At 48.2% G+C, this 26218-nt stretch overlaps 1 protein-coding gene across 6 annotated transcripts in view; it reads left to right on the top strand.

Annotated features, from left to right (window-relative positions):
* PPP2R5C (protein phosphatase 2 regulatory subunit B'gamma) overlaps positions 1 to 26218 on the top strand; it is a 129974-nt gene that overhangs the window by 55856 nt on the left and 47900 nt on the right. For all 6 annotated transcript variants that reach the window (XM_040478250.1, XM_040478252.1, XM_040478247.1 and 3 more), the window contains one exon: positions 23559 to 23758. In XM_040478250.1, coding sequence (XP_040334184.1) covers positions 23559 to 23758 — 200 coding nt within the window. The remainder of the gene's footprint in view (positions 1 to 23558; positions 23759 to 26218) is intronic.

Raw genomic sequence — 26218 nt, forward strand, 5'->3', positions numbered from 1 at the left:
TGCGAGTATCCAAGAGAATTGAGTAGAGGGAAAAATGTGATGACTTGGATATTTGGTGGGTAATAATATTACTAAGTCAGATCTGGAGTTAAGGCAAAACCCCAGACGTTTAAGTTTATGTAGAAGGTTCCTTTGTGTGTCCTACCCTCTCATCTGTGCCACGGACCACTGGGGAACTTGGCCCTCTGTGTCAAAGTTATGTGTACTAAGCACCGGTGATTTTAATCCACAGGGTTTTTGGTTTGGTTTCGTTTGGTTTTGATTGAGGAGCGTAAGTCCTTAGGATATTTTCGTTAGGGTTCTGACATCTCCGGGGGCACAGACGCAGTCTTTATCTGGAGCAGGAGCCGTGAGACCCTGCTTCTTCCGGAATGGGAGGGTTGGAAGGGCCGCTGGCCAGCTGGACGGGCCCAGTGTGGAGGCCGGAGCTGTCCCCTCACCGGGGTGCTGCTTGTGTCCCAGAGGCCACCGAGGGGCTCTGAAACCACACCGCCCTGGCTCAGACACCAGCCCTGTCCCTTTGACCTCTGTGCGGACACTCTCGCTTGTTGTTTGTGTCATGGGAAGAATACTAGGCCCTCGGTGTGGTGCTGCGAGGGTCCCGAGGCTTGGGAGAGTTCTAACGATACGTTGGTACATGGCGAGAACTCAGTAGTGGTGAGCTCTTCTGTGTCCCTTAAAAGTGAACACAGCGTAGAAAGTTAGTGAGATAAAATACAGTGGGGGAATTCGATTTTCAAAATTGTTTGAGGAAATTCTTCAATCCCCAAGGCAGAACAAGAAGCTGAGGCTTCCGGCAAAAAGCAACTAAAATGCTGTGTGCCTGCAAGGCCACAAAGCTGAGCTGCGGGCGGGGAGCTGTGCCCCAAAGCTGTGGCAGAGAAAGCCGGCCCCCGGGCGCGACCACAGGTGCGGGCAGAGGCTTCCCTGCCGCACTCACCCTTCTCCGCTCCAGGCCTGCCAACGTCCAGGCTGAGCCCCAGCACCTAGGGTGGCACACACACTTAAGGCTGGTGGTGTCAGGGACGCTGTTCAGTCATTAGTGCCCGTGGGTTCTTTCGTTACTTTGGAAGTTTATATCTCAAGTACCTGAAGACAGTTCTTTTTCAAAATGCTATTTAAACTGAACAAACTGCCTTAAACATAATATCTCAATGCTGAACATCCGGCTGGGATATTGCATACATCTTTCTAGGCCAACAAAATTTAAAGATTTTTATCTTTTTTTTTTTAATTTTTTTTTTTAACATTTATTTATTTTTTGAGAGACAAAGGGAGACACAGAATCCGAAGCAGGCTCCAGGCTCTGAGCTGTCAGCACAGAGCCCGACGCAGGGCTTGAACCCACAAACTGCTGAGGCGTGACCTGAGCCAAAGTCAGATGCTTAACCGACTGAGCTACCCAGGTGCCCCAAAGATTTTTATCTTTAATTTTTTTATTTTCATAATTTTAAAAGTTACGTTTATATGTACATTATAGGCACTATTATATATATATTATATGCATGTATATTATATGCGTTTATATACATGCATATATATAATATGTACTTACATACATATATGCACATATAATGTGCATATATATACATATATTATATATATAATATATATCATGTATTCTATATATTGCTAGATGTAATCAATGAAACAAACATGGGTCTTCTAACTTTGGCTTTAAATCCTAAAATGAGATGGATAAAATATAATAAGGTATTAAAAAGAAGTAGAGAGTAAGGGATATGTTAGGCAGACGTGAAAGCAGGGAGCGTGTCACTGATGGCGGGTGAAGCCGAGTTCAAGGCAGAAAAGAGTCCTTGAGACGGGATTGCTTCACCAGGCCGGAACACGGGGTCTGCAGATGGCAGGAGCGATGTGGGTGTCGGTGGCCCAGATGACGTTGCCTCCAGAGCCAGAGGGACTGTAAGACAGAATGGAGGAGGCGAGTGGTGGGGAGACCCGCCCAGACCCCCCCACCCTGGAGGACCAGGGGTGACCGCGTAGTGACGACGAGCCAGGAGAGGCTTTGGAGACAAGTGGTCACGAAGCTGAGTTTAGCATTACCCTAGGTCACCCAGAAAGCCTCTGCTGCTTCCAGAAAGTTGAAGTTAGTAGAAACCATAGACTGTCATCACGATGCAATAAAAACGGGAATAAATGCAGAGGTAGAAACCAGGCCGCCCTCGGAGGCCCGCGGGGCAGAGAGCGCGTCGCTCCTGGCCTGGCCCCAGCTGGCGCTTCCGTGTTGGTGCCGTCGGCTCCTCCGCCGCCCGGGGTTCCCATGGACGGGCCTCCCCATCCAGCCCGTCACTGGGGGTGGTTCTTTCCTAAAATTGTTTTGTCTGTTGGCTTTTTTGAGTTGGGGTTTGCTTGCTCGTCTCCCCCACTTGGGGGACAGTGCCACGAGAGCAGGGACCTTACCCGTCCCGTGGAAAGCATCCGCTCGGCGGCCGGGTCACTGTCCACTCTGGGACTTAGAGTGGTGCCGTCCCGCGAATGCCGCCTGGTGGTCGTGGTGACCGAGCCGTGGCAGCTGCCCTGCGACCTTCCATCTGCTGCCTCACTCAGTCCACGCCGTCACCCCGGAGGGAGGGACCGTCGTCGTCGTCGTCGTCCCCAGCGTGCCAGCCGGCCAGCAAACGTGGGCTCAGCAGACCGCCCCGGAGCTGGCGGAAGGCCGAGCTGAGGGTCCGTGGAGGTCGCCTGGCGGGGGCCTGAGCCCTCGTGGACGGAAGCACCCGGCCTCCTGTGGGTGTCGAGTCCGCGTGCAGCTGTGGTTGTTACCCAAGAACGAGGAGAGACGATGGACACGCCGAAAAGCCAGGAAAGGACCAAAGTGAATTCAGCAACTGCTGTGGTCCATAAAGACGAAAGCAAGAATGAACGAACCAGACGCTGGAAACAAGGAGGACACCCAGGGCAGGTGCTGGAGGAGAGCCTGGTGAACAAGAGAAGAAGCAGGGTCCCCACAGGAGTGGCTCCGAGGGACGTTCGCAGCCGCACCTCAGTGCATCCCAGGGCCGCCCCCGATAAAACTCAGCTTTCCTTGGCCGTTTGCTCAATGAAAGCTGTCAAAATGATCCCGAATGTACAGCAAGCCGAAGGCCAGGGCACAGCATTTCCCTTCTCAGCGATCAGCACATCCGCTCTGTCCTGTCTGGCACTTGTATGCTTATGTTCAGGGCCCGGGGCTCCTTTCTGCCTCTTTCCCCCCAATGTTGGTCCCGCCTTCTCTAAGGGAAGGGAGACCCCGGAGGCAGGGCCCGTCCCTTTGGGTTGCTGTCATCTTTTCTTCCTGGTCCTATAACCTCTCACTATTTTTCTAGCTCGCTGTCGCCCGTTAAACAGATTTGTTTTACATTTTTTTTTTCTCCAGCTTTCCTTCCTTCAGTGGGAGGTCGGCCGTTAACGGGCTCTGCGGTTCCCAGAAGCAAAGTCCCCGCCGGGACAGGAGCCAGCCCTGGGCTCTCCAGAGGAGAGACCTGTAGGGAGACGGACGGGCTTGTGGTCACAGGCTAAGTACCTTCCCACCAGCCTCCCTGTTCGGGGCCCCTCACGCCCCTGCTTCGTGGTGCCTGTGACCATCCTTGCCCAGGCCTCGGGTTCGCCGGCACCTGCCAGGTTGCTTCTCCACCGTCCCGTGGCCACGCCGCCGGCCTGCCGTCCCTCTCCTCCCAGGCGTCCGGCCAGCTTCTCTCCAGCTTAGCGGTCCTGTTGTCTTGAAGGTGTAAGGCTTGCAAAGAATTCACCATCTTTTTAGTGAGGTTTTAGGAGGAATAAAACTAGATCGGTGCGTTCCATCGTCCATCTATAATCATCATAAATTAGAGCATTATTTGTAATATTGTTTTAAAGGAGAGCCATGAGCAGACTGGCTCAGTTTATGAAATTCTAGCACACGTGAGTAAAAGTGCAAACAGAAGTGGTCTTGGTCCAGTTACTGATCTACAGCACACACTCAACACAGGGTCGAGCGAGGTAGAAACGGCAGCGTGTGAAGCGTGGTTCTCGGTCGTGCGTTCTACAGACTATGTGCACGAGGAGGCCCCCAGGTGGACGTGCCTCAGGATGCCAGAAGCACATATCTGAATTTTCCTTTCTTATGTTTGGACTTTTATGGTTAACATCTATCGTTTTTCTGAAAATAGAATCCTTTAGAAATACGTCACACATCATATGCTAGCAATTGAATACTGAGCTCAAATTTCGCTTAAAGACCAGTGGTCAATTGGATGCAGAGAGAAAGACCTCACATATAGGTTCAAGCCCTTGGCTTGCTTTTTTTTTTAATGTTTGTTTATTTTGAGAGAGAGAGAAAGAGTGGGCGAGAGGGGCAGAGAGCGAGAGGGAGAGAGTCCCAGGCCGGTTCCGCACTGTCAGCACAGAGCCTGACGTGGGGCTCGATCCCACAAACCACGAGACCGTGACCTGGTCCACATCACAAGCTGGACGCCCAAACGACTGAGCCACCCAGATACCTTGGATCCTTGGCTTTCTATAGGCTCCTCCTCACAGTACTCACTTGTAAGTTGCTCTCCTGGATTTAAAAAAAAAAAAAAATCACACCGTTCTGTGTAGACCCCGTTTCTGTCTAGAGACCCTGTGGTGTGTCCCCTTTTCCTCCCTCTAGGAACTCTGGTCTTGGAGAGGAGCGTCCTTTCACAACCTCGTAGAGCCAGGAGGAACCCTGTTTCCCAGATGTGGAAACTGGGCCCCCAAAATCTCAGGCAGGTGCCACAACTGTCTCACAGCAGTTAGCCCACCGCCCGGGTCTGGCTGTCTCCCGTTTTTTTCTCTTCCTGCCCACGTGAGCCTACAGCACCTACCACCCAAAAACCAGGTCCACCATGGTCCTTTATAAATCGATCGCTCAAGGGATACTTTCCCGTTCAAATCTAATTGCGCCACAAATTGATAGTACTGAGATGTCCCTGAGCTCGTCTGAGAGCGTGGCTCCTCTGTGACCTAGCCGCACATGTGTCATAATCGGATTTGAGGCTCACTCAGCCCCTTGCAGGCAGCATTTAAGGAGCTGCTCTGGGGCTGCGCTGTTCTAAGAGGCAGAACAGCAGAGCACAGTCGCTGTGCCCAGTTTGCCAGGACACCGTGTAATTGAATTCTGCACAGCCAGACGCCATCGGATTCGGATTCCGCCTTTTGTCAGGTATAAATTTAGTTGCTGAGTGCAGTGCATTAGCGGTCTGCTTGGAAATGCCTGGAGAGGATGAAAAACGTTGCTTCCGTAACGGACATTTTTTAAGGATAGGAGCATAAACAAGATTGAGTGACAGAAGCTAACTGCACCTCATTAGCAAAAACAAAAACCAGTGGCACGGATTGAGGACAGACTCTACTTCAGGCCTTGCTCTGAGCACATGACGTGTGTTCACAACAATCCAGCGCGTTGTTGGGCACTTATCCCCATTTTCCAGTTGAGGAAAGTGAGGCCCTGAAGTCACTGAGGTGGTAACAGGTGGAGCTGAGATTCCAACCCAGGCATCGCCCGCTCGCTTTCTGCCAAGTGAAGGGCTCCAAGTTCGAAGCAAGGTGACGACGACCTCAGAGTGCCACGAGCGTAAGTCGTTTCGATCTAACTGTAAAACAGGGAACATAAAGAGGTCGTCTCTGGAAGTACTTTGTACGGAAACGCCGGCTTTCGAGGACCGGGTCAGGAGGTTTGCCCGCATGGCTCCCGCTCGGATCACCGAGTCCCTCCACGGCTCCGGCTCGCTTGGGGTCGCATCCCACCTGCGTCCTGCACAAGCTCCGGGAGCACAAGCTCTGGGAGACCAGCATTTCCGAGGGCGGCTCCATCAACGTGGTGTTGGCTTTGTAATGGAATCTTGTAGTTGGAAACTGAGCGGTTGAGGGTAAAGGTCGCTGGGAGACAGGAGGGGGAAGTTCCTGCCAAGCAGGGACCCTTGGGGGCCGGCTGGGGACATCACCCCACGCCCTGCAGGTGTTGCTGGCATGCTGCTGTCCCCGCAGCCCGCCCAGGTCAGTCGTGGAGGAGCCTTCCACCTGTGCTGTCCCGTCACGCTCCGCCCGGCCTGCCTCAAAGACCGTGAGCTTGCAGCTCCCCTGCTGAACTTGTGTGTGCTTCTCCGCACAGAAGGTTCTTGGATCCTGGTTGGAAGGCTCTTCTTCCCAGGTCCCGGCACAGCCAGGCAGATCTTACCCAGCACATTTTGCCCCTTGGACAGAAGTACGTGCACGTGATTCGAAGCATCGTCTCCGGTTCCCATGCAACGTGGGATCAAAGCTGTGGAAGAGGAGCGGCTAGATGTCTTCAATCCATAGCAAGCACTCGAGTGTTTCCTGTTTGAACTGGCAATAGAAACATCAAATATTCGGGCGGCATGTCCTTCTCCAAGGGACAAATGAGCCTTGTGGTCGACTCTTTGGACGACGCACTCCGTGTGTTTAGAGTGTGTGCGGTTCGTGGAGCGTGATGCGATCGGGACCTTTCATAAAGCAGCAGGCGGTGCGCCTGGGCCACTTGCCTCGCCTTAAAAAGGAGAACGGGGTCACCCGACTGGGTCAGGCAGAGGAGCGTGCGACTCTTGATTCCGGGGTCGTGAACTCAAGCCCGTGTCGGGTATAGACATTACTAAAAAAATAAAATAAAATAAGTAAGCATTAAAAACAAAGGAGAGCGAGGGTGTGGAGCACTGCAGGTCGGTCGCCTCGCTTCGCGCTTGGCTTCGTGTGGCTGCTGAGCCGCCGCTGGAGCGTTTCCTGGAGAAACGGGAGAAGCCGGCTCTCGGCCCCCGGCTGTGTGCTTTGTCCCAGGACCCATCTAGACTCGCGCTGGCCCAGCCGCGGCATCGCTTGTGCCCGGGGCGTGGGGGAGGGGTGTGCTGCGGAGCCGTGTGTCACCGCTAATTACCCCTGCCACCTCGCTATCTCGGGGCCCACGTCTGAGGAGGCGCGGGCGTGGGCGGGCCGTGGCGCTACACGCCGGCCAGAGCACCCTCCGGCGTCACGGACCTGGGACCGGGCCCACAGCTGGTCATGCCTGGCGGGCACAGGTGGACAGACCTGGCATGGGCCTGCCTTCCCTCCTTAGCAGCCTTCCAGCTTCTCTGTCTCACTGTCTCCAGGCTCCGAGTTTAAAATCCTTCTCTTCACAGTTTGTGGATTACTTGAGACGGTAACACGTCAGGCGTCAGCGGTGTAGAGGTTTCCATCTAGGTTACGCCTCCGACTGCCCTCTCGCCCCCCACGCTGGGTAGCCCGTCCAGCCCGGGCCGAGGGTCACCCTGCACAGAAGCGTGCAAGTCCCAGGTTAACAACGTGTGGAGTTTGGTCCTGTCAGTGTCCTTCGCTCGTGCGGCCCATTCGTGGGGCGCCTGTTACCGGGGGTGCGGCGGAGGCGGGGGTGGCTGTGCCCTCTCAGCCCCCGCGTTCCTCCCCGGACAGCCGCCCGATTGCAGTGACGAGGCCGCATCTGTGCCAGAGCCCATCAGAAAGCCCCCAGGGAAGGCCCGTCCGGTCCCCAGGAGGGCGTCAGCCGCTCCCCCCGCCGCTGGGGTGCCACTGGCCCTTGGGGACAGGAAGAGCTGCCACCCACCTTTGTTGGCTGGTAGCCCTAATACTGCCGGCTGATGGCCCGGCGAGGTGAGGACCGGAACCCAGAACAGGGAAGGACGAGCGCTAATTAGCACATGCTGCTCCTAGAGGGGAGGAGTCATGGGCATGCGCAGAGATGAGGACGGCAGCTCCTGGCGGTGGGACTTGACGGGTCCGGCACCGCTTTCTACGCATCACCCCCTGGGGGTGGACATGCGCGCGCGCACACGCGCACACACGCACGTGTCCCCGATTTCACGGTTTCCCGTATGTGAGTCCCAGGGCTTGCTCTCAGCACGTCCCGGCACACAGCCCTCCAGGCTTATCTGTTGTGTCCTCCGTTGCCCTTTCCCGCAGCAGCTCTGGCCCAGACATCATGTGCGCAGAGCCCAGAATTCATCAGGAGGGGGTGCTCGTGGTCAGAAAGAACCATTCTTATCTATTTGAGACACAGAAAAAGGAAGGAGAGAACATAAAATCAAAACTGAAAACGAATCTGTACCTATTTTCACTATGTCCTTCTCACGGCTCTACCCTGTTCTGTCTGCCGGTAAACACATTAGAAGTTCTAGAATCTTCCTTTGGCAGTCTGTGTGTCAAATGTAAGAAAAGCAGTGACTCTTCCTGAAACGATGCCTGCCCGTGTGCTTTCGATAAACGCGCTACTGTGTTGCTGGAGCTCTTGGTCACTGGATGCGGTGATATTATTCAGTATTTCGTCAGGAGTGCTGGTCTGCATGGAAGACGAAAGGACATAACCAGAGGTGCTGAACATTTGCTAATCTGTACTAATGGTAACTGCCAAACTTCATTCCCCAACAGAGGACTTCAGAACTAAATTCTTAAGCAGGGAATATGGCCTTGTGTCAATAAAACACAGCTTTGGATTGATCTCCATATCCCTAGGAGTTTGACTTGGCTTCATCTTGGCCAAAAAAAAGAAAGAAAGAAAAAAAAACAAACAGGCTTCCAATTCAGCTCATGTCTCTTAAATTCCTTGTATGTATTACCAGGAGGTGGGGACACATTCCTGAATACACATGTGTGTCCACAGGTGGCTTTAGAAGCTTCGGGAACACAAGGCTTGGAATGACGTCATGACTTCGCCTTGTTCTTACCATGGTAAAGTCTACACGAGAAGTCACTTTGTCTCCCATGTGACTTCCTTCGCTGAAAAATGGACTTGCCTTAATTAGGAGCGTTCCTGAGGAAACAGGTCTCTCCTGGCCTCTGTCTTCTCTCAGCCGGGCCTGCTGCTTTGGGCCGTCCTTACCTCACCGCCTTCCCCACTGCTCCGTGGAGGCTGCCAGCTCTGGGAGGCTAAGAGCATGAGTGGACCACACCCTGGCTCCAGCCACTGCTTTCGAAAGGAGAGCTCTGCCTCGTTGAGTTATGCTCTGATTTCGTGAAAAGGGGTGGTGGATTGGGGGTCGCTGGTGGAACCCCTTCTCTGTGTGCAAAGGGGGAGAGAGGATTTCAGATGTCTGAGGAGGAGCTCGTCGGGTTAATGGGGGAGACCTGGCGATGGGCTTTAACCAGACCTGCGGTCCTGAGTGGACTTTCACCCCAGACTTGACCCCGAGGTCAGCACATCTGCTCCTTCGGGAGGGAGGGGCATAAACCTGGTGAATGTGTGTAACAAAGCTGAATAAACTGCAGAACTGGGTTTTGAAAGGGAACATTCATGATGGGTTTTGAGCTACAGATGGTCTCTTAGCAAAACTTGTTTAAAGCAAAAGTATGACTGTAGAAGTTGCTGGCCAGTCTTGTGTCCCCAGATTCATCCAAATTGGTTTCACAGGCGGTGTTTTCATCTTGTCTGAGTCCCAGAATCCTGCCCAGAGAGACTGGGAAAAGGGTGGTCTCGGCATACTCAAAACAGGAAGGAACGCTCAGTGCCTCTCGGTCGATTTTCGTGGAAGGACCACCCAGCACAAGACAGGGGCGGGCGGGCAGGCAGCACCCAGCGTTGTCGAACAAATGGACACTCTTAGCGTAGAGACGTGGTTCTTCAAAGCCCTGTCTGCTTCCAGTTACCGGTGGTGACTTCCACTCCTTTGTGGGAGGTGGTGTGGACGGGGCTGGCGTGCACATTGGCTGTATTTGAACGAAGTAACACCCATTGAGAAGCCTGGCCATGGGCTCGGTGCATAGGGTGAAACTAAGCCGCCATGTCTCATCCACACTAAGACACCGCTGATTATAGGTCAAGCGTGTTGTAAGGGTTCCCAAGAAGGAGAGGAAAAACCATCAAGTGAAAGCCACAGCTTGATCTGGGGACGTCGGTATGGAAAACGTATACACTAGAATAGATGGACCATGATGCTGGCACTTTGACATCGGGAAAGATTTATTATAACTTTGAAAATAATCAAGGTAGGAGTGCATTGAGAGGATTAACTCAGTTCTGAAATGGGGCAGGTGCTAAGGGGCAGGGTTCAGAGGCCCCCTCCGCGGAAGTGAACGTGTCATCCAGCTGCATCTGTCTGTCACCCTTGCGAGCTGTGAGAGTGGGGACTTCTAGAGTAGGAGATGCCCCGTTAGCGGAAACGGCCCTGAGGAGCCAGAGCGCAGCGTCAGGATCGCGTCACAAGAGACGCGCAGGTTCTAGACTGGACTCAGCCCTTGTCTTGTGACGTGGGTCTTCCCGCTTCTGGCATTTTCGTTTCAGTCCCTCTGTCACTCGTGAAGAGACTGTTCTCATTCCCAGATCGGACTCTGTCGCTCACCTGCGACAACCCTCTGTGATTGAAATCTGTCTGCTTACAGTCATTTCAAGGGTTTCGGCCAAAGTACCTCTGAGAATCCAAAGGCTGAAATGCCTGTTCTCGGCATTTCTCCGAAGACCTTGGTTTTGTCTTAAAAATTTATGTAGACTTTGCATTCTACTCGGATACATGTGGCATTATTTTAACATGAATATGTCTTAAATTAAGGCACCTCTCAGTTAAATGACCTGAGTGTGTTTCCCTCAATTGCTGTGTCCATTCGCTGAACATTTGAGGTCCCCCATGTGCTTGTCCAGTTTTACATACTGAGGAGAACGTGCTGAACAAGACAGAGGCTTTCCTCTGTGAAACTTGTGATTAAGGATCCAGTGTGATTAATTCAGGGTTTATAAAACGTAAGCGTTCTGCTCACTTAAGATTCTTTTGGGGAGGGCGCCTGGGTGGCTCAGTTGGTTGAACGTCCGACCTCGGCTCAGATCATGTCCCACGGTTCACAGGTTCCAGCCTCACTTCGGGCTCTGTGCTGACAGCTCGGAGCCCGGAGCCTGCTTCGGATTCTGTGTCTCCCTCTCTCTCTGCCCCTCCCCTGTTCATGCGCGTGCTCTCTCTCTCTCTCTCTCTCTCTCTCTCAAAAGTAAATATAAACATTAAAAAAAATTTTTTTTAAAGATTCTTTTCAGGGAAAATGGATTTTCCAGGCAAGTGCACCCTGTTTAATTTGTCCTGTCCTTCAAGGCCCTCTGATCAGAGAAGTGGGCACACAGAGAGCCATTCCTCCCCACTGAGAGTGGCCTCAGTCCCTCCACAGTAGCCTCAGGTCCAGAGGCACTTCTCATGTGTTTTCCTCATTTTTCTTTTATATCACATATCAGGTCTTAACTTACATTTGTGTCATCAGAGCCTAGTTCAGTGCCTGGCATATATGATGTAATGATACAGGCCCCATAGTCAAGGTTGGGGCCTACTCTGAGACCTTAGTTTCTATGTCCTGGTTGCCTCATATCAAATGTTTCAGATCTGATAAACAAGTCGTGCTACCATTTTTCTGTTACACATTTGGGATCATAATTGCTGATCATTGGGAGAAGGAAAGGAAGAAACGATACAAATAGAAAAAAATAGAGAGGTCACTTAGAACTTCATTTTGATTGGGAAGTGTTTTCAATTAAAAAGAAATCTATTCAGAGCTTAAGTTCTTCAACATAAATACTGGGTACATTAGAGAATGTGTTGGGATTGTGTGTGTGTGTGTGTGTGTGTGTGTGTGTGTGTTTGTGTGTGTGTGTTCCAGTCCCAGGTAGATCAACATTAATTTAGAGGTTGTCAGCGTTGGTTTATCTAAAGCCATCGTGGAAGAGACTGCGATGTGTCTGTACCCCAGGAGTACTTGTGCGGGGCAGCTCTGTGGGGCCCATCCTGGTGACAGTGGCTGCCTTTGGGAGGAAGGATGGAGGCAGAGGATGGTTATGAAGGAAGGAGACTCATCTCCCTGTGTTCTTAGGTGTTTTTGAGGGTTGTTTCTGCTATGTGCACTTAGTCTGTAGCCTTTTTAGTTTGAAATACAATTCCTATACAGAAGCACATAAAACAAGGAGCGCCTGGGTGGCTCAGTCAGTTAAGTATCCGACTTCAACTCAGGCCATGATCTCACGGTCCATGAGTTCGAGCCCCGCGTCAGGCTCTGTGCTGATGGCTCGGAGCCTGGAGCCTGCTTCGGATTCTGTGTCTCCCTCTCTCTCTGTCCCTCCCCCGCTTGTGCTCCGTCTCTCAAAAGTAAATAAAAATGTAAAAAAAATTTTTTTTTTAAAGAAGCACATAAAACCAAGTGCGATGAAGAAGTATAAAAACAAATAAACACCACCCAGACCAGGCGCCCATAGCCTCCTGTAGGTCCTGAATGGGTTGAGGGATGCCTGTTTCTATACCCTGTAAACATGAAATCATACCGAATAAGTCCTTTTTATCTCAGCTCATTCACCCAACAGCGTTTTGTAAGATGTATTCAGATCGTATAGGGCTCATTCGTCTCTGTGGTTTCAGAATATTGTAGAATATCCGCTGCCGGTGAACATTCAGGTTGTTTCCAGTTTGGGCTATTGGTGCTGATGGGAGCATTCTCTTACCCTGTTGTGCTGCACCTGCATGAGATTCGTAGGGTAAGTGCCCAACAGTGCAGGTCCCAGCTCCCGGGGCAAGAGTCCACTGGCTATATGTATTCAAATAGTTCCCTACTCTGTGGCCTGCCTTCTTTTATTCTTGGTGGAAAAGTTTTGAATTTTATATGTTCAGTTTATCAATCTTTTAGTGATCGTTATTTTTTATGTCTTAAGTTTTCTCGGACCCAAGTAAGTAAAATCAGAAATGAAAGAGACGTAACAACCAACCAATAAAAAAGATTATAAGATAGAGACTACTACAAAAAATTGTATGCTGATAAATTAGACAACCTAGAAGAAATGAGTACATTACTAAAAACATGCAGTCTTCCAGAGCTGAATATAGAATAAATAGAAAATCTGAATATATTAGTAATTGTTAGTAATGAAAGTGATAAACAAACAAAAATTACCCGCCCCCAAAAATACTAGCAAAAAATAAAAGTCCAGGACCAGATGAATTCATGGATGAATTCTTCCAAAAAGTTAAAAAGTTAATGGCTTTTTCCCCAAATTATTCCAAAAAATAGAGTAAGAAAGCTTCCTCATACATTCTACTAGGCCAGCATTATCCTGGTACCAAAACTAGACAAAGACACCAGTAAAGAAGAAAACTACAGGCCAATATCCCTGATGAACATAGATGCAAAAGTCTTTGGCAAAGTATTAGTAAACCACGCACAACACCGCCTTAAAAGGATCATTACTGTGATCAAGTGGGATTTATTCCAGGGATACAGGCATGGTTCAACATTTGCAAGTCAATGTGATACACCACATCAACAAAACAAAGGATAAAAATCCTATGATTATCTCTGGGCGCCTGGGTGGCTCAGTCAGTTGAGCATCCGACCTGGGCTCAAGTCATGATCTCACAGCTTGTGAGTTTGAGCCCCGCATCAGGGTCTGTGCTGACAGCTCGGAGCCTGGAGCCCGCTTCAGATTCTGTGTCTCCCTTTCTCTCTGCCCCTAACCCACTCACATTCTGTCTCTCTCTAAAATAAACATAAAAAAAAAAAAATTAAAAGAAAAATTCTATGATTATCTCAATAGATGCAGAAAAAGCCTTTGACAAAATTCAACCTCTATTCATGATAAAAACTCTCAACAAAGTGGGTTTAGAGGCAACATACCTCAACATAATAAAAAAAAAAAACACAAAAATAAACCCCATTGTAACATCATACTCGATGAAAAACTGAGAGCTTTTCCTCCAAAAGACAGGATGTCCACCCTTGCCACTTTTATTCAACATAGCACTGAAAGTCTTAGCCATAGCAATCAGACGAGAAAAAGAAACAAGAGGCTTAACGCTGGAAGGAGCGTGTTAACTGTCACAGTTTGCGGATGACATGTTACTATACCTAGAAAACCTTAAAGACCCCACCAAAAAAACTATTACAAGTGATCACTGAATTCAATGAAGTCCCAGCATTCAAAACTAATACCCAGAAGTTGGTTACATTTCTATACACTAATAGTGACGCAACAGGAAGAGAAATTAAGAAAAATTCCATTCAAAAATACACCAAAAAGAGGGGTGCCTGGGTGGCTTAGCCAGTTGAGCATCTGACTCTTGTTTTCAGCTTGGGTCATGATCCTGGGGTCATGGGATCGAGCCCTGTATCGGGCTCCATGCTGGGTGTGGAGCCTGCCTGAGATTCATTCATTCATTCATTCATTCTCTCTCTCTCTCACCCTCCCTTCCCTCCCCCTTTGCCCTCTGCCTCTCTGCTCTCTCCCTCTCCTGCTTCTGCACACTCCTGCTCTTAAAAAAAAAGAAAAGAAAGAAAACACCAAAAAGAATAAAATACCTAGAATAAATTTAAACTTAACCAAGGAAGTGAAAGACCTATACTCTGAAAACTGTAAAACACTGATGAAAGAAATTGAAGATGACCAAATGGAAAGATATACCATGCTTATGGATTGGAAAAATTAATATTGTTAAAATATTTATACTACCCAAAGCAATCTACGGATTCGGTGCAATCCCTGAGTACCAATAGCATTTTTCACAGAACTAGAATAAATAATACTAAAATTTGTATGGAACCACAAAAGACCCTGAATAGCCAAAGCAATCTTGAGAAAGAATAACAAAGCTGGAGGTATCACAATTCCAGATTTCGAGTTACACTACAAAACTGTAGTAATCAAGACAGTATGGTACTGACACAAAAATAGACACATAGGTCAATGGAAGAGAATAGAAAACCCAGAAATACACCCATGCTTTTCTGGTCAATCTATGATGAGGCAGGAATATATAATGGGGAAAAGACAATCTCTTCAATAAATGGTGTGGGTAAAACGGGACAGCTACGTGCAAAAACACAAAACTCAAATGGATTAAAGGCCTAAATGTGAGACCTGAAATCATAAAACTGCTAGAAGAGAACACAGATAGTAATTTCTTTATTGGTCGTAACAACATTTTTCTAGATATGTCTCCTAAGGAAAGGGAAACAAAAGCAAAAAATAAACTGTTGGGACCGCACCAAAATAAAAAGCTTTCACACAGCAAAGGAAACAGTCAGCAAAACAAAAAGGCAACCTACTGAATGGACGAAGATATTTGCAAATTATATATCCTGTAAGGGGTTAATATACAAAGTATATAAAGAGATTACACAACTCAACATCAAATAACAATCATCATCATCATCATCAATTACAAAATGGGCAGAGGTCCCGAATAGACATTTTTCCAAAGACGTACAGACGGCCAACAGGCACATGAAAAGATGCTCAGCATCACTCATCAGGGAAACGCAAATCCAAAGCACAATGAGATACCACCTCACACCTGTCAGAACGGCCAGAGTCAAAAAGAAATAACAAGCGTTGGCAAGGATGTGGAGAGAAAGGAACTCTTGTGTACTGCTGGTGGGAATATAAATTGGCATAGCCACTGTGGAAATCAGTATAGAGATCCCAAAAAAAAAAAAAAAAAAAGTATGATCTGTTATCCCACTAGTAAGTATTTACCCAAAGAAAATGAAAACGCCAATTCAAAACGGTATGTGCACCTCTGCATTTATTGCAACATTATTTACAATGACCAAGATTTGGAAGCAACCCAAGTATGCACTGATAGATGAATGGATAAGGAAGGTGTGTGTATATATATACCTGTACATATATATACATGCACACGTACAGACAGTGGAATACTACTCAACCATAAAAAGGGATGAGATCTTGCCCTCTGCAACAACATGGATGGAGCTAGAGAGTATAACGCTAAGTGAAATAAGTCAGACAGAAAAAGACAAATACCATATGTTTTCCCTTATATTTGGATTCTCGAAAACCAAATGAACAAACAGCTGGACGAACATATGGTTGCTAGAGGGGAAGAGGTGGAGGGTATGGACAAAACGGGTGGAGGGGAGATGGACGTACAGGCTCCCAGTTGTGGAATGAATATGCCACGGGAATCAAAGATACGGCCCAGGGAATATCGTCAGTGGTATATGCTGTGTTGGCTGGTGACCGACGGTAGCTACACTCGTGGTGAGCACAGCGTCAGGTATAGAGTTGTTGAACCACTGGATCGTGCACCTGAAGCTAACGTCATGTGTGTCAACCGAACTCAAATTAAAAAAAAAAAAAAAGTTCTTTGTTGACGTAAGATATTCTTCTGTATTATTTTCTAAAAGCATTAGGGTTTTGTGTTTCAAATTTAATTCATAACCCACTAGGAACTTTTATATATGTACAATATATATATTATATATATAACGTGACCCAGTTTCTTCTTCCCTTCTTCCTTCCTTCCTTCCTCCCTCCCCTATTTCCTCTCCCTGGGTACCTAGTTATCCCAGTGCCGTGTATTTAAATTTTAAAGACTGACTTTTCTTCACTATTCTGCAGTACAGTTCTGTCATAAATCTAGAATCCGTATATGCCCACGCCTGTCCGTGGGCTCTGTTCTCTGTGGCTTGGCCGTTTTCATTAATGAAGCTTCACAGTAAGTCTGCATTTCCAGAACAGTGAGTTACCCCACCCTGTTAAAGATCTTCTCCAAGAGGGTCTTGGTTTGTGTTGACCCCTTACGTTTCCTATGCATTTTAGGATACGCTTGCCCAGTTCCACGAGTCCCTGATGGGATGTGGATTGGGGCAGCGCCGAATCTTGAAGTCAGCTTCTTCATCTGGGGAATGTTATGTACAGACTCCTGGTGGCTCCCTCGGGCCCAGCGGGATCTGGTGGCAGCTTCCCTCCAGGCTGGGAGAGGTGAAGGGAGCTGCTCTCGCCACATCCTGGCAGGTGGCTCAGGCAAGAAAAAGAACACCATCGGTCTTTGCAGATGAAAGGATGGCATACACAGAAAACCAAAGGGATTTACAGATAACTTTATTAGAATTAATGGAGTTAATTAGAAGAGTTAAGCAAAGTAGCTAGATACAGAAGTAATCCCCCAAAACATTTTTTGTGTGTCACGGCAGCAGTTAGAAAAATTAAGTCTTTTTAAAGATACCATTTACAGGGGCATCAGAACCTAACAAATACCAAAGAGTAAATCTAAAAAATGTGCAGCACATTGTAAGAGAAAATTATAAAACTTTATTGAAAGACATTTAGGGAAAACTTGAGTGAGCGGAGAAATATTCCATGTCCATGGATTGGAAGTCTCATTATTGCACAGGCTTCCGTTTTTCCCAAATTGATAAAGGGAATTTAAAGGGTCATTAATAGGGCATCTGGAGGGCTCAGTCGGTTGAACATCCGACTTCAGCTCAGGTCGTGACCTCGCGGTTCATGAGTTCAAGCCCTGCGTCCGACTGTGCCGACAGCTCAGAGCTTGGAGCCTGCTTCAGATTCTGTGTCTCCCTCTCTCTCTGCCCCTTCCCTACCTGTTCTCACTCTCTCTCTCTTTTTCCATCTCTCTCTCTCTCAAAAATATTTACAAAAACATAAAGGGCCATGAATAATCAGCATGGAACAAAACAAGGTGAAAGAACGTAGTTTAACAGATACCGAGCCTTATTTTAAGGCTGTAGGAGCTAGGACTTGGGTGTTGGTGCTGGGAGAGGCGTCAGTGCAGCAGAACGTTCCGGGCCTGCAGCCGGGATCGAGGACAGAGGGGACGCAGGCAACAGTGGGAAAGATGGGTCATTTCAGAAATGGCACATAAACTTCCTTTTTCAAAAACAAAAGAGTAATGCTGAACCTTGGTTTTCTAGTGGGGGGACCCTGCCATCTGCCTCACTTTGTCATATAAGAAATAGAACTCAGTGGAATTTAGCCCACGTTAATGAAGAAGCGCACGTTTACTCCATAGTGTTAGTAACTGAATCCAACTTTATTCCTGCTCACCTTGTACTAAGAATAGTTACATCGGAAGGACAAGATGACATCATAGCTCAAGGTTTGGCTGTCTCCTTTTAGCGAGATTGCTTGTTTGTTCCCATTGTGAATGAGCCATCTCTTGTCTGTGGGCTCACAACTTCGTATTTTCTTAGACCCTCTTGGGACCTGTGCACCATGCCTTTGAGAAGGCGCCGTGGGAGCTCACAGAGGTGCTGTGGCTACACGGTGGTCTCTCTCCTTGGAAATCAAGCCGCTTCAGCTGCTTAGAAAACATTCCATGAGTGACCACAAAGTAGTTGACCGCCCGTGACCATGAACCTTTGCGGGGAGGGAATCTCTCGAGGTGACATTCTCCAGGCTCAGTTTTAGCAGTCTCTTTATTTTCTCTTTATTTCATTCGAGTCATGGTTATTTGGAAAAAGCCATTTCCTATGTACCAGAGGGCCTGGTTCTCCTGTCTTTTTGCACCTGTCGTGCTGCAAGTTGGTTCTTTATTGTATCTTGAAGTGTTTTCTTTTCACCGCCAACACTTGTCGCGTAGAAGGGGGCTTGGCTGTGTAATCATTTTTTGTCCGCCAACAGCTCGCATGATGCCTCCTCGCGTATAGCTACAACTCAGTGATGCAGCCTCACCATATCCCACGATTCGTGGTTCAAGCGTGTCATGTCCCCACTCTGCCCCTTCCGAGGGGTGCAGACTGAGGCACACAGGAGCTTGCAGCACCTGTGAAGGTGGCTGTGATACAATTAGTGGCTTAGGAATGACTTTTTAAAGCCTGCCATGGCTCCTTGCTGCCTGGCGGTGGTCTGCAGACCTGACCACACGTGCCGGCGGCCAAGCGGTCTCAGGCACACGCCCCCACCGTGTGTCCATTTGCAGGTTATGTGTTGGCTCGGCTTACATGTTATTCTCTGCAGAAGAAGGAAGTGTGAATACCTAGAAGTTCTGTGGATACCACCTTGGGCACTCCTGGGGCTCGGCCCCACTTTGAAGGTCAGGATCGGGGCAACGAGCCCATTCCCTATGGCTCCTCTGGTGTCGTGGATACAGGAACGCTGCCCTCCGTCCTGGTGGGGACCGAGAGCATTAATGGGGTGCCCTCACCCTACTCTGATGGTATAACCTTCCTCGAGCATCCCTGTCAGTTATAAATTACAGGCTTCCTTTCAGTAAGTCTGTTTTTAAAAGAACGACACAGTCATACCTCCGCCTTGTGTGCGCTGTTTCCCACGCCACGGATTAGTGTCTTCCCAGCTCCTAGTGTGTCCCTACGTTTCGCTTCTAGGTATCATTCAGGATTTACCTTGAAATAATTGGGAAGGGTCCCAAGTTTACAATAATAGACTCATGAGGACCCTGGCGGGGGGCGGGGGGGTGGGGAGCGGGGAGGCTGCTGAAAGGTTTATACAGACCCAGGGTACCTTGTGTGTGGTTTTATCTGTGTAGAAGAATGTAATAGCTCCTAACTTAAGAAATAATAAACCAAAAGCCATAAAATACCTAGGAATAAATATAAGCAAAGAGGGGAGAAATCTATACACTGAGAACTATAGAAAGTTTATGAAAGAAATTGAAAAAGACACAAAAAAATGGGAAAAGATTCCATGCTCCTGGACGGGAAGAACAAACATTGTTAAAATGTCAACACTACCCAAAGCAATCTACATATTCCATGCAATCCCTATCAAAATAATACCAGCATTCTTCACAGAGCTAGAACAAACAACCCTAACATTTGTGTGGAACAGAAAGACCCCGAATAGCCAAGGCAATCTTGAAAACGAAAACCAAAACTGGAGGCATCACAGTCCTACTCCAAGACGTATTACAAAGCTGTCATCGTCAAGACAGTATGGTACTGGCACAAGAACAGACACTCAGATCAATGGAACAGAGTAGAGAACCCAGAAATGGACCCACAGACGTATGGGCAACTAATCTTTGACAAAGCAGGAAAGAATAGCCAATGGAATAAAGACAGTCTCCTCAGCAAGTGGTGCTGGGAAAGCTGGACAGCGACATGCAGAAAAATGAACCTGGACCACTTTCTTACACCAGACACAAAAGTAAACTCGAAATGGATGAAAGACCTAAACGTAAGACAGGAAGCCATCAAAATCAACACTTCATCGACACATTCTGAAACACTTGTGTCGGTGTTATTAGTCTGTACGCAATTTAAAATTAAAGTGAGCCACTGTCCCTCATGGCAAAATTCAAAATCTCCATATAGGCTAGTGACGCTTTTTTTTGCTTCATGGAGGTAACGTAAGGTTTGGGTCAAGTCCAGCATCGTGGTTTATTACTTAAGAGTCGGGCGGCCTTGAATACTGAATACAGAAGTGTAAGGTACCCACAGTGCCAGGCCTGGTTAGTTTGGTAACATTCGGTTCACGTTACAGGGATGATCAGAAGAGTAAAGTACAGGTTCAAGTCTGTCACACCTCTTTTCCTTCTTTCAAGATTAGCAATGCTAATTTAGAAGTTTGGTTTGGGGGGATTTTTTTTTTTTTTTTTTTTTTTTTTACTTTTTAAACCATGAAATTCTAAAAGCCAAATGAGGTTTTAGGAAATAGAGTTCATGAGATTAAATTTTTTTTAATATTTATTTATTTTAGAGATTGAGACAGAGCATGAGTGGGGGAGGGGCAGAGAGAGAGGGAGACACAGAATCCGAAGCAGGCTCCAGGCTCTGAGCCATCAGCCCAGAGCCCGACGCGGGGCTCGAACTCAAGAACGGTGAACTCATGACCTGAGCCGAAGTCGGACGCTCAACCGACTGAGCCACCCGGATGCCCCAAGAGTTCATGAGATTATCATCATGACAGACTCTTTTATAAACTATAAATGAAAATAGTACAGTCACAACTTAACTGTCTGGAACCCTGGAAGAATTGACATAAATGCCGGAAGGCTGAGATTTTACTGTCTTTTAGAAGAATTTTAGATAGAAAACTTTAAATCTGTTTTACTCTGCTCTTCCTCCTTAATCAGAATAAATTTGTTTTAGTGGTTTTGGTGATAACCTTGTCTTTACTCTGAATGTCAGTTCTTATCACTGTGTTAAAGGAGTGAATGATGCTTTCAGATGCTTTTGAGGTAGGTGAGACCTAATGACACCACCCTGGAGGACCCCAGGCGTGCCCTTGCTTTCGAGCACATTATGCTGCCATATCTGGATCTGCCACTTAATGGCGTGGTGGCCCGAGGCTGTTGAAGCTCTCCGTGTCTGGGTCCTCATGTGTCTCTTGGGGTAAACACAGCCTTCTTCGTTTTCTCCAGCGTCATGAGCCTGAGAATCCCAGATAGGTTCCAAATATACAAGCCGTGACTACAAAATGAACTCATTGAGGTGATCCTAGCAGACCGGAGGATGAACCAAGCTGTAGAGTTAATTGAGTGAGGATTGAGGTCAAGCAAGGAGGTAATTCAGAAAAGGAAACCTTTTCATTGGGAGAGGTTGGGCCCAAACACCGTAGCGGTCGTCATTCGTTGAAAATGATTCAACAGACAGACACCTACTACTCAGAATGTTTATGAATCTGGTTCTGCAAGCCTCGTTACTGGGCGTTAGGGGTGCACGGAGAACTAGAAAACGTAGTCACCTGGCCCGTGCGTTCGGGGAGCATGTGGGGGGAAGCATGAGATACTAGGCAGGATAGCTGAGATGCGGGAAGCAATAGCTAGTGCGCAGCGCCCGGCTCGGAGCGCGGCCCGCGGCTGACTAGGTTGGCAGAGCCCTGAGCAGGAAACGGGCAGCTGGTGGCAGGAACGAGGAGGAGCCGGGAGGACACTCGGGGCGAAGAGGGTGAGGGCGCGAGCACTGAGGCAGGAAAGCCCGAGGGCCCGGAGGTGCTCCCTGGGCGCAGGTGGGTGTGGGGTCTCAGCTCTGGGCCCGGGACCCCTTCACACTCCTAAACGTTATGTAGGACCCCCGACGAGCTTTTGCGTATGTGGGTTTAGCTACCGATATCGACCGTGTTCCAGATGAAAGCAGAAAAGATAAAGTGTCTATTTATTAATTCATATAAAAATAACAAAACCGTGCGCTCGCTTTGGCAGCACGTATCCTAAAATTGAAAATAATAAACCTCGGGGCGCCAGAGTAGCTCAGTCGGTGACGCGTCTAAGTTTGGCTCAGGTCACGATCTCGAGATCCTTGAGTTCGACCCGGCGTCGGGCTCTGTGCTGACAGCCCAGAGCCTGGATCCTGCTTCCGATTTTGTGTCTCCCTCTCTGTCTGCCCCTCCTCTGCTCGTGCTCTGTGTCTCTCTCTCAAAAATAAGTAAACGTTAAAAAAATAATAATACAGTGAGCCTAGCGCATGTTAACAGAAATAACGTCTTTATGAGCAAAGCCATATTTTATGAAAGAAAAACAAATTAAGTGAGAGAGTGGCATTGTTTTCTCTTTGTGCACATCTCCCTCCTGCCTGGCTTACTAGGAGATCGCCGGATTCTCCTGTCTGCTTCTGCATTCAGTGTGTCGCCGTGTGTCTTAGTTGAAATGTATGAAGACACATGTTTGGGGAAGCTGGGGACGAGTTCCTTAATATCCTTTGCACGTAGTTCCAGAATTTTCTTTGATATTACACCAAAACCTAAACAGGCAGTTTCTTGAAGGAATCTGTGATGGGGAATCTGAAACCATATAATGAGCCGAGCATACATTTTATTCCATTAAAATCCAGTGGAAGGACTTGCACTTTGAGTGCCCCGGAAGGACCTTGTAATGCCATTTATCGATCACTTTGAAGATACTGGTTCACTGAGTTTTGCAGACCTTCTGAGACACTTTGCAAATGTCGGACACATTTCAGTATGTATATCGAGAAACCTCACTCATTAGCGTCACCCCCAAAGCTCATCTTCACCCCAGGGAAGCCGTCAAGCTCACGCTGGCAGATAGCTTTCCAGACGTTCCAGAATCCTGGAAAATCGTCCAGAGCTCTGCCACTTCCCAGTCCTAAGGTGGCCCTCCAGACTGGTCTCTTCCCTCTGTTGTGTCACTGTACAGATAACCTGAAAAAAAACACGTGTCCGTACGGAGAAAGCTTGTAGGATGGTCCCTGCCCGGGCAGGCACCCACTGTGTAAAGGCGAGTGCTACGACTTAGGACTCTGCACTGTTCCTGTGCTGCCGTCACCACTAAGATCACCAGGCGTCGTGTCTGGTGTGAGTTGACCGGAGCCCAGAGTAAGGGACGAAAGGTGTTTTGTGGAGCGCCAGACGGTGTGTTTGCAGACGTGTGTCTGCAGCCGCTCGTTCTGACAAGCCTCAAACTGATGGCACTTGCTCCGTGTTTGCAGGAAGCCAGGGGACACCCGTGTGCCCTCCCCCTGTCACCCTCTTCACCTCGCCCTACCTGCGTCCGCGGGTGTCGCTGGCGTGGGCGTCCGTGCCCCTCGCCCCAGACTGGGGCCTGCGGTCTGGCTCTGGTTCCGTGGCCCGGCACGGTGCCAGCGTGTGGTGACAGCCAGCAGTCAGGCGGTCGTTCCCGAATGAGGGAATGCATCCAGAGGGCGTATTCTGAACAGTAACCTCGATGTGGTTTCGGAGAGTAAACGGCATAGAAACGTTCTCATAAGCGCATGAGCTGAGCCGCTGACGGGCTGTCGTTTTTCTGTTTGGGGAATGTCTGACCTCTCTTCACCCCCACCCCGTCCCTTCCCTCGAGTCTCTATTAATTCAAAATAAAAATAGTAGAAGGCTTAGAAGCGTTTCACGGTGATTGTGGGTTAAGCATCTTTGCGATCAATATACTTTGCTTTCTGCTTTTCAGATGTTCCTCCTGCTGATCAAGAGAAGCTTTTTATCCAGAAGTTGCGTCAGTGTTGTGTCCTCTTTGACTTTGTTTCCGATCCACTGAGTGACCTAAAGTGGAAGGAAGTAAAACGAGCTGCTTTAAGTGAAATGGTAGAATATATCACCCATAACCGGAATGTGATCACAGAGCCTATTTACCCGGAAGTAGTCCATATGGTAAGTGGTTACAGTCTGGCCAGTGCGTCCCGACCCTGAGTGACACACAGGGCTCTGGCGTCCTTAGCACAAGCCGAGACGTTTGAGCCTAACACACTCCCCACAAAGAAGTCCTCTTGTTGCGAAATTTGTACTTGAAGAATGGAAGTCTTCGTAATGTGTCCCGTGTTGTAACGATAAGAGTTGAGGGAACTGGGTACCTTCCAGGGCCAGTCGAAGTGTCCTGTGTGTTAACTCCCACGAGTACCCTATGGGCCACATACATTAGAGCCCCCATTTGAGCACACTATCTTACCCTCTTTGATGTAGTAGTGCTCACTATAATTTAGAAGTAAACATGTTGTCCATACTTGTGCAGGAAAATTTAATGATGGGGCAGAGTTAAAACAGTGATGGGACCGGGCGCCTGGGTGGCTCAGTCGTTTGAGTGTCCAGCTTCGGCTCAGATCATGATCTCACGGTTCGTGGGTTCGAGCCCCATGTTGGGCTCTGTGCTGACCGCTCGGAGCCTGGAGCCTGCTTCGGATTCTGTGTCCCTCTCTCGCTCTGCCCCTCCCCCACTCGTGCTCTGTCTCTCTTTCTCAAGAATAAATAAACATTTAAAAAAAAAAAAATAGTGACGGGACCGAGCTGGTGTCAGGACAGTCTGCCCTGAGTGGCCGAGATGGCCTCTGTGGTCCTGCGGTTAGTTCATTGTTGGTTTCATTCAGGCCCAAATCTCCGTTCTCTGGTCACCTGCTTCGCAGCCTGTTTCTAGGCCCTTTGCAGGATCCCGTTTCAAACTTGTGTTGTTTGACACTGAATTTGTTTTCTGTTGAGTGTTTTTTTTGAATTGTTGGTGTCTCATCCACCTCTGAAATTAGTACTCCCTGGTTCTAAGGGAGTCCTTGTTGCTTAATATAAAATGTTATATCCTGATTTTCACTGAACTCCTCCTTAAGTTACTGATTTTTTCCCCCAAAGCTACATGTTTCAGAAGTGACTAATCTTATGACCTAAACTATGTTTATTTCTCACTTTAGTGTGTTTGCTTTGGAAAAGATACTCGAAAGCAATGTTCATTTTTGTGCTTTTCATAACCTGTTGTGTCAGAAGTCGCTATCAACTTATTTTAACTTGTTGTTGTTAACTCTTTTAAAGTTGAGAATTTACCAATGTGTGGTCAGCCCGAGGCTGTGAGGTTCCTTCCCATCACTCATGATGAGTGCCCTGACCTTTTCCTGTTCAGACTAAAGAAAATGGAAGTCTCGTTTTTTCTCTCCTTCCTTTCAAGCCTCGTTTACTTTGGAAGGCCTCCCAAAATGCCAAGATCTCAAAGAAACAACCTAACATTCTCCCTGACACCTTCGTAATTTTGTCATTCACTTTATAATCCTCCTGGAACTCTGTTTTCTTATAGTGCAGGAGAGGGATATAACTTTATTTTCTTATAAAATGATAGAAAAATCATTTGCCTGTACATCATGTGTTGAATATTCCCTTTTCTCCATTGATTTTAAATGCTTCTTTATTGCATATCAAGTTTATTTTATCTTTAAATTAAATTCGGGGTGCCTGGGTGGCTCAGTCAGTTAAGCACCTGACCTTGGCTCAGATCATGATCTCGCGGTTCATGACTTCGAGCCCCGCATCGGGCTCTCTGCTGTCAGTGCAGAGCCTGCTTCGGGTCCTCTGTCTCCCTCTGTCTCTGCCCCCCCCCCCCCCCCCGCTTGTACGCACGCACATGCTCTCTCTCGCTCACTCACTCAATAATGAATAAACATTTTTAAATTATTTTTAAAAATAATAAACTAAATCCATATTAAATTTATAAGCATATCAATTTGTTACATATTAAATCACATGGTTGGAAGGTTTTTCCATTTTTTTTTTTTTTCAACGTTTATTTATTTTTGGGACAGAGAGAGACAGAGCATGAACGGGGGAGGGGCAGAGAGAGAGGGAGACACAGAATCGGAAACAGGCTCCAGGCTCCGAGCCATCAGCCCAGAACCCGATGCGGGGCTCGAACTCACGGACCACGAGATCGTGACCTGGCTGAAGTCGGACGCTCAACCGACTGCGCCACCCAGGCGCCCCGCATTTTTTTTTTTTTAATGTTTGTTTATTTTGAGAGAGAGTGGGAGCATGGGACGGACAGAGAGAGAAGGAGAGAGATCCCAAGCAGGCCCCACACTGTCAGCACAGAGCCCGACCCGGGGCTCATTCTCAAGAACCATTCTCAAGAACCTGAGCTGAGATCAAGAGTCAGACAGAAATTACTGAGCCCCCCCCCACCCAGGCACCCCAGGTTTTTCCATTTTTAAGGAGGGAGGAGGAAGAATGCAGAACATGAGGCTTAGGTCAGCCTGGTTTGGGTCAGATGCCTGGCTCTGAACCGGGTCCCCTCCCCTGTTCAAATCAGTCTCCCTTGTGTTTACAGTGCACGTTACCTGGATGCCTGGGGGGGCCCCATTGGCT

This window comes from Herpailurus yagouaroundi, unplaced genomic scaffold, assembly GCF_014898765.1.
Source record: "Herpailurus yagouaroundi ecotype Mexico unplaced genomic scaffold, PumYag 141, whole genome shotgun sequence".
NCBI lineage: Eukaryota > Metazoa > Chordata > Mammalia > Carnivora > Felidae > Herpailurus > Herpailurus yagouaroundi.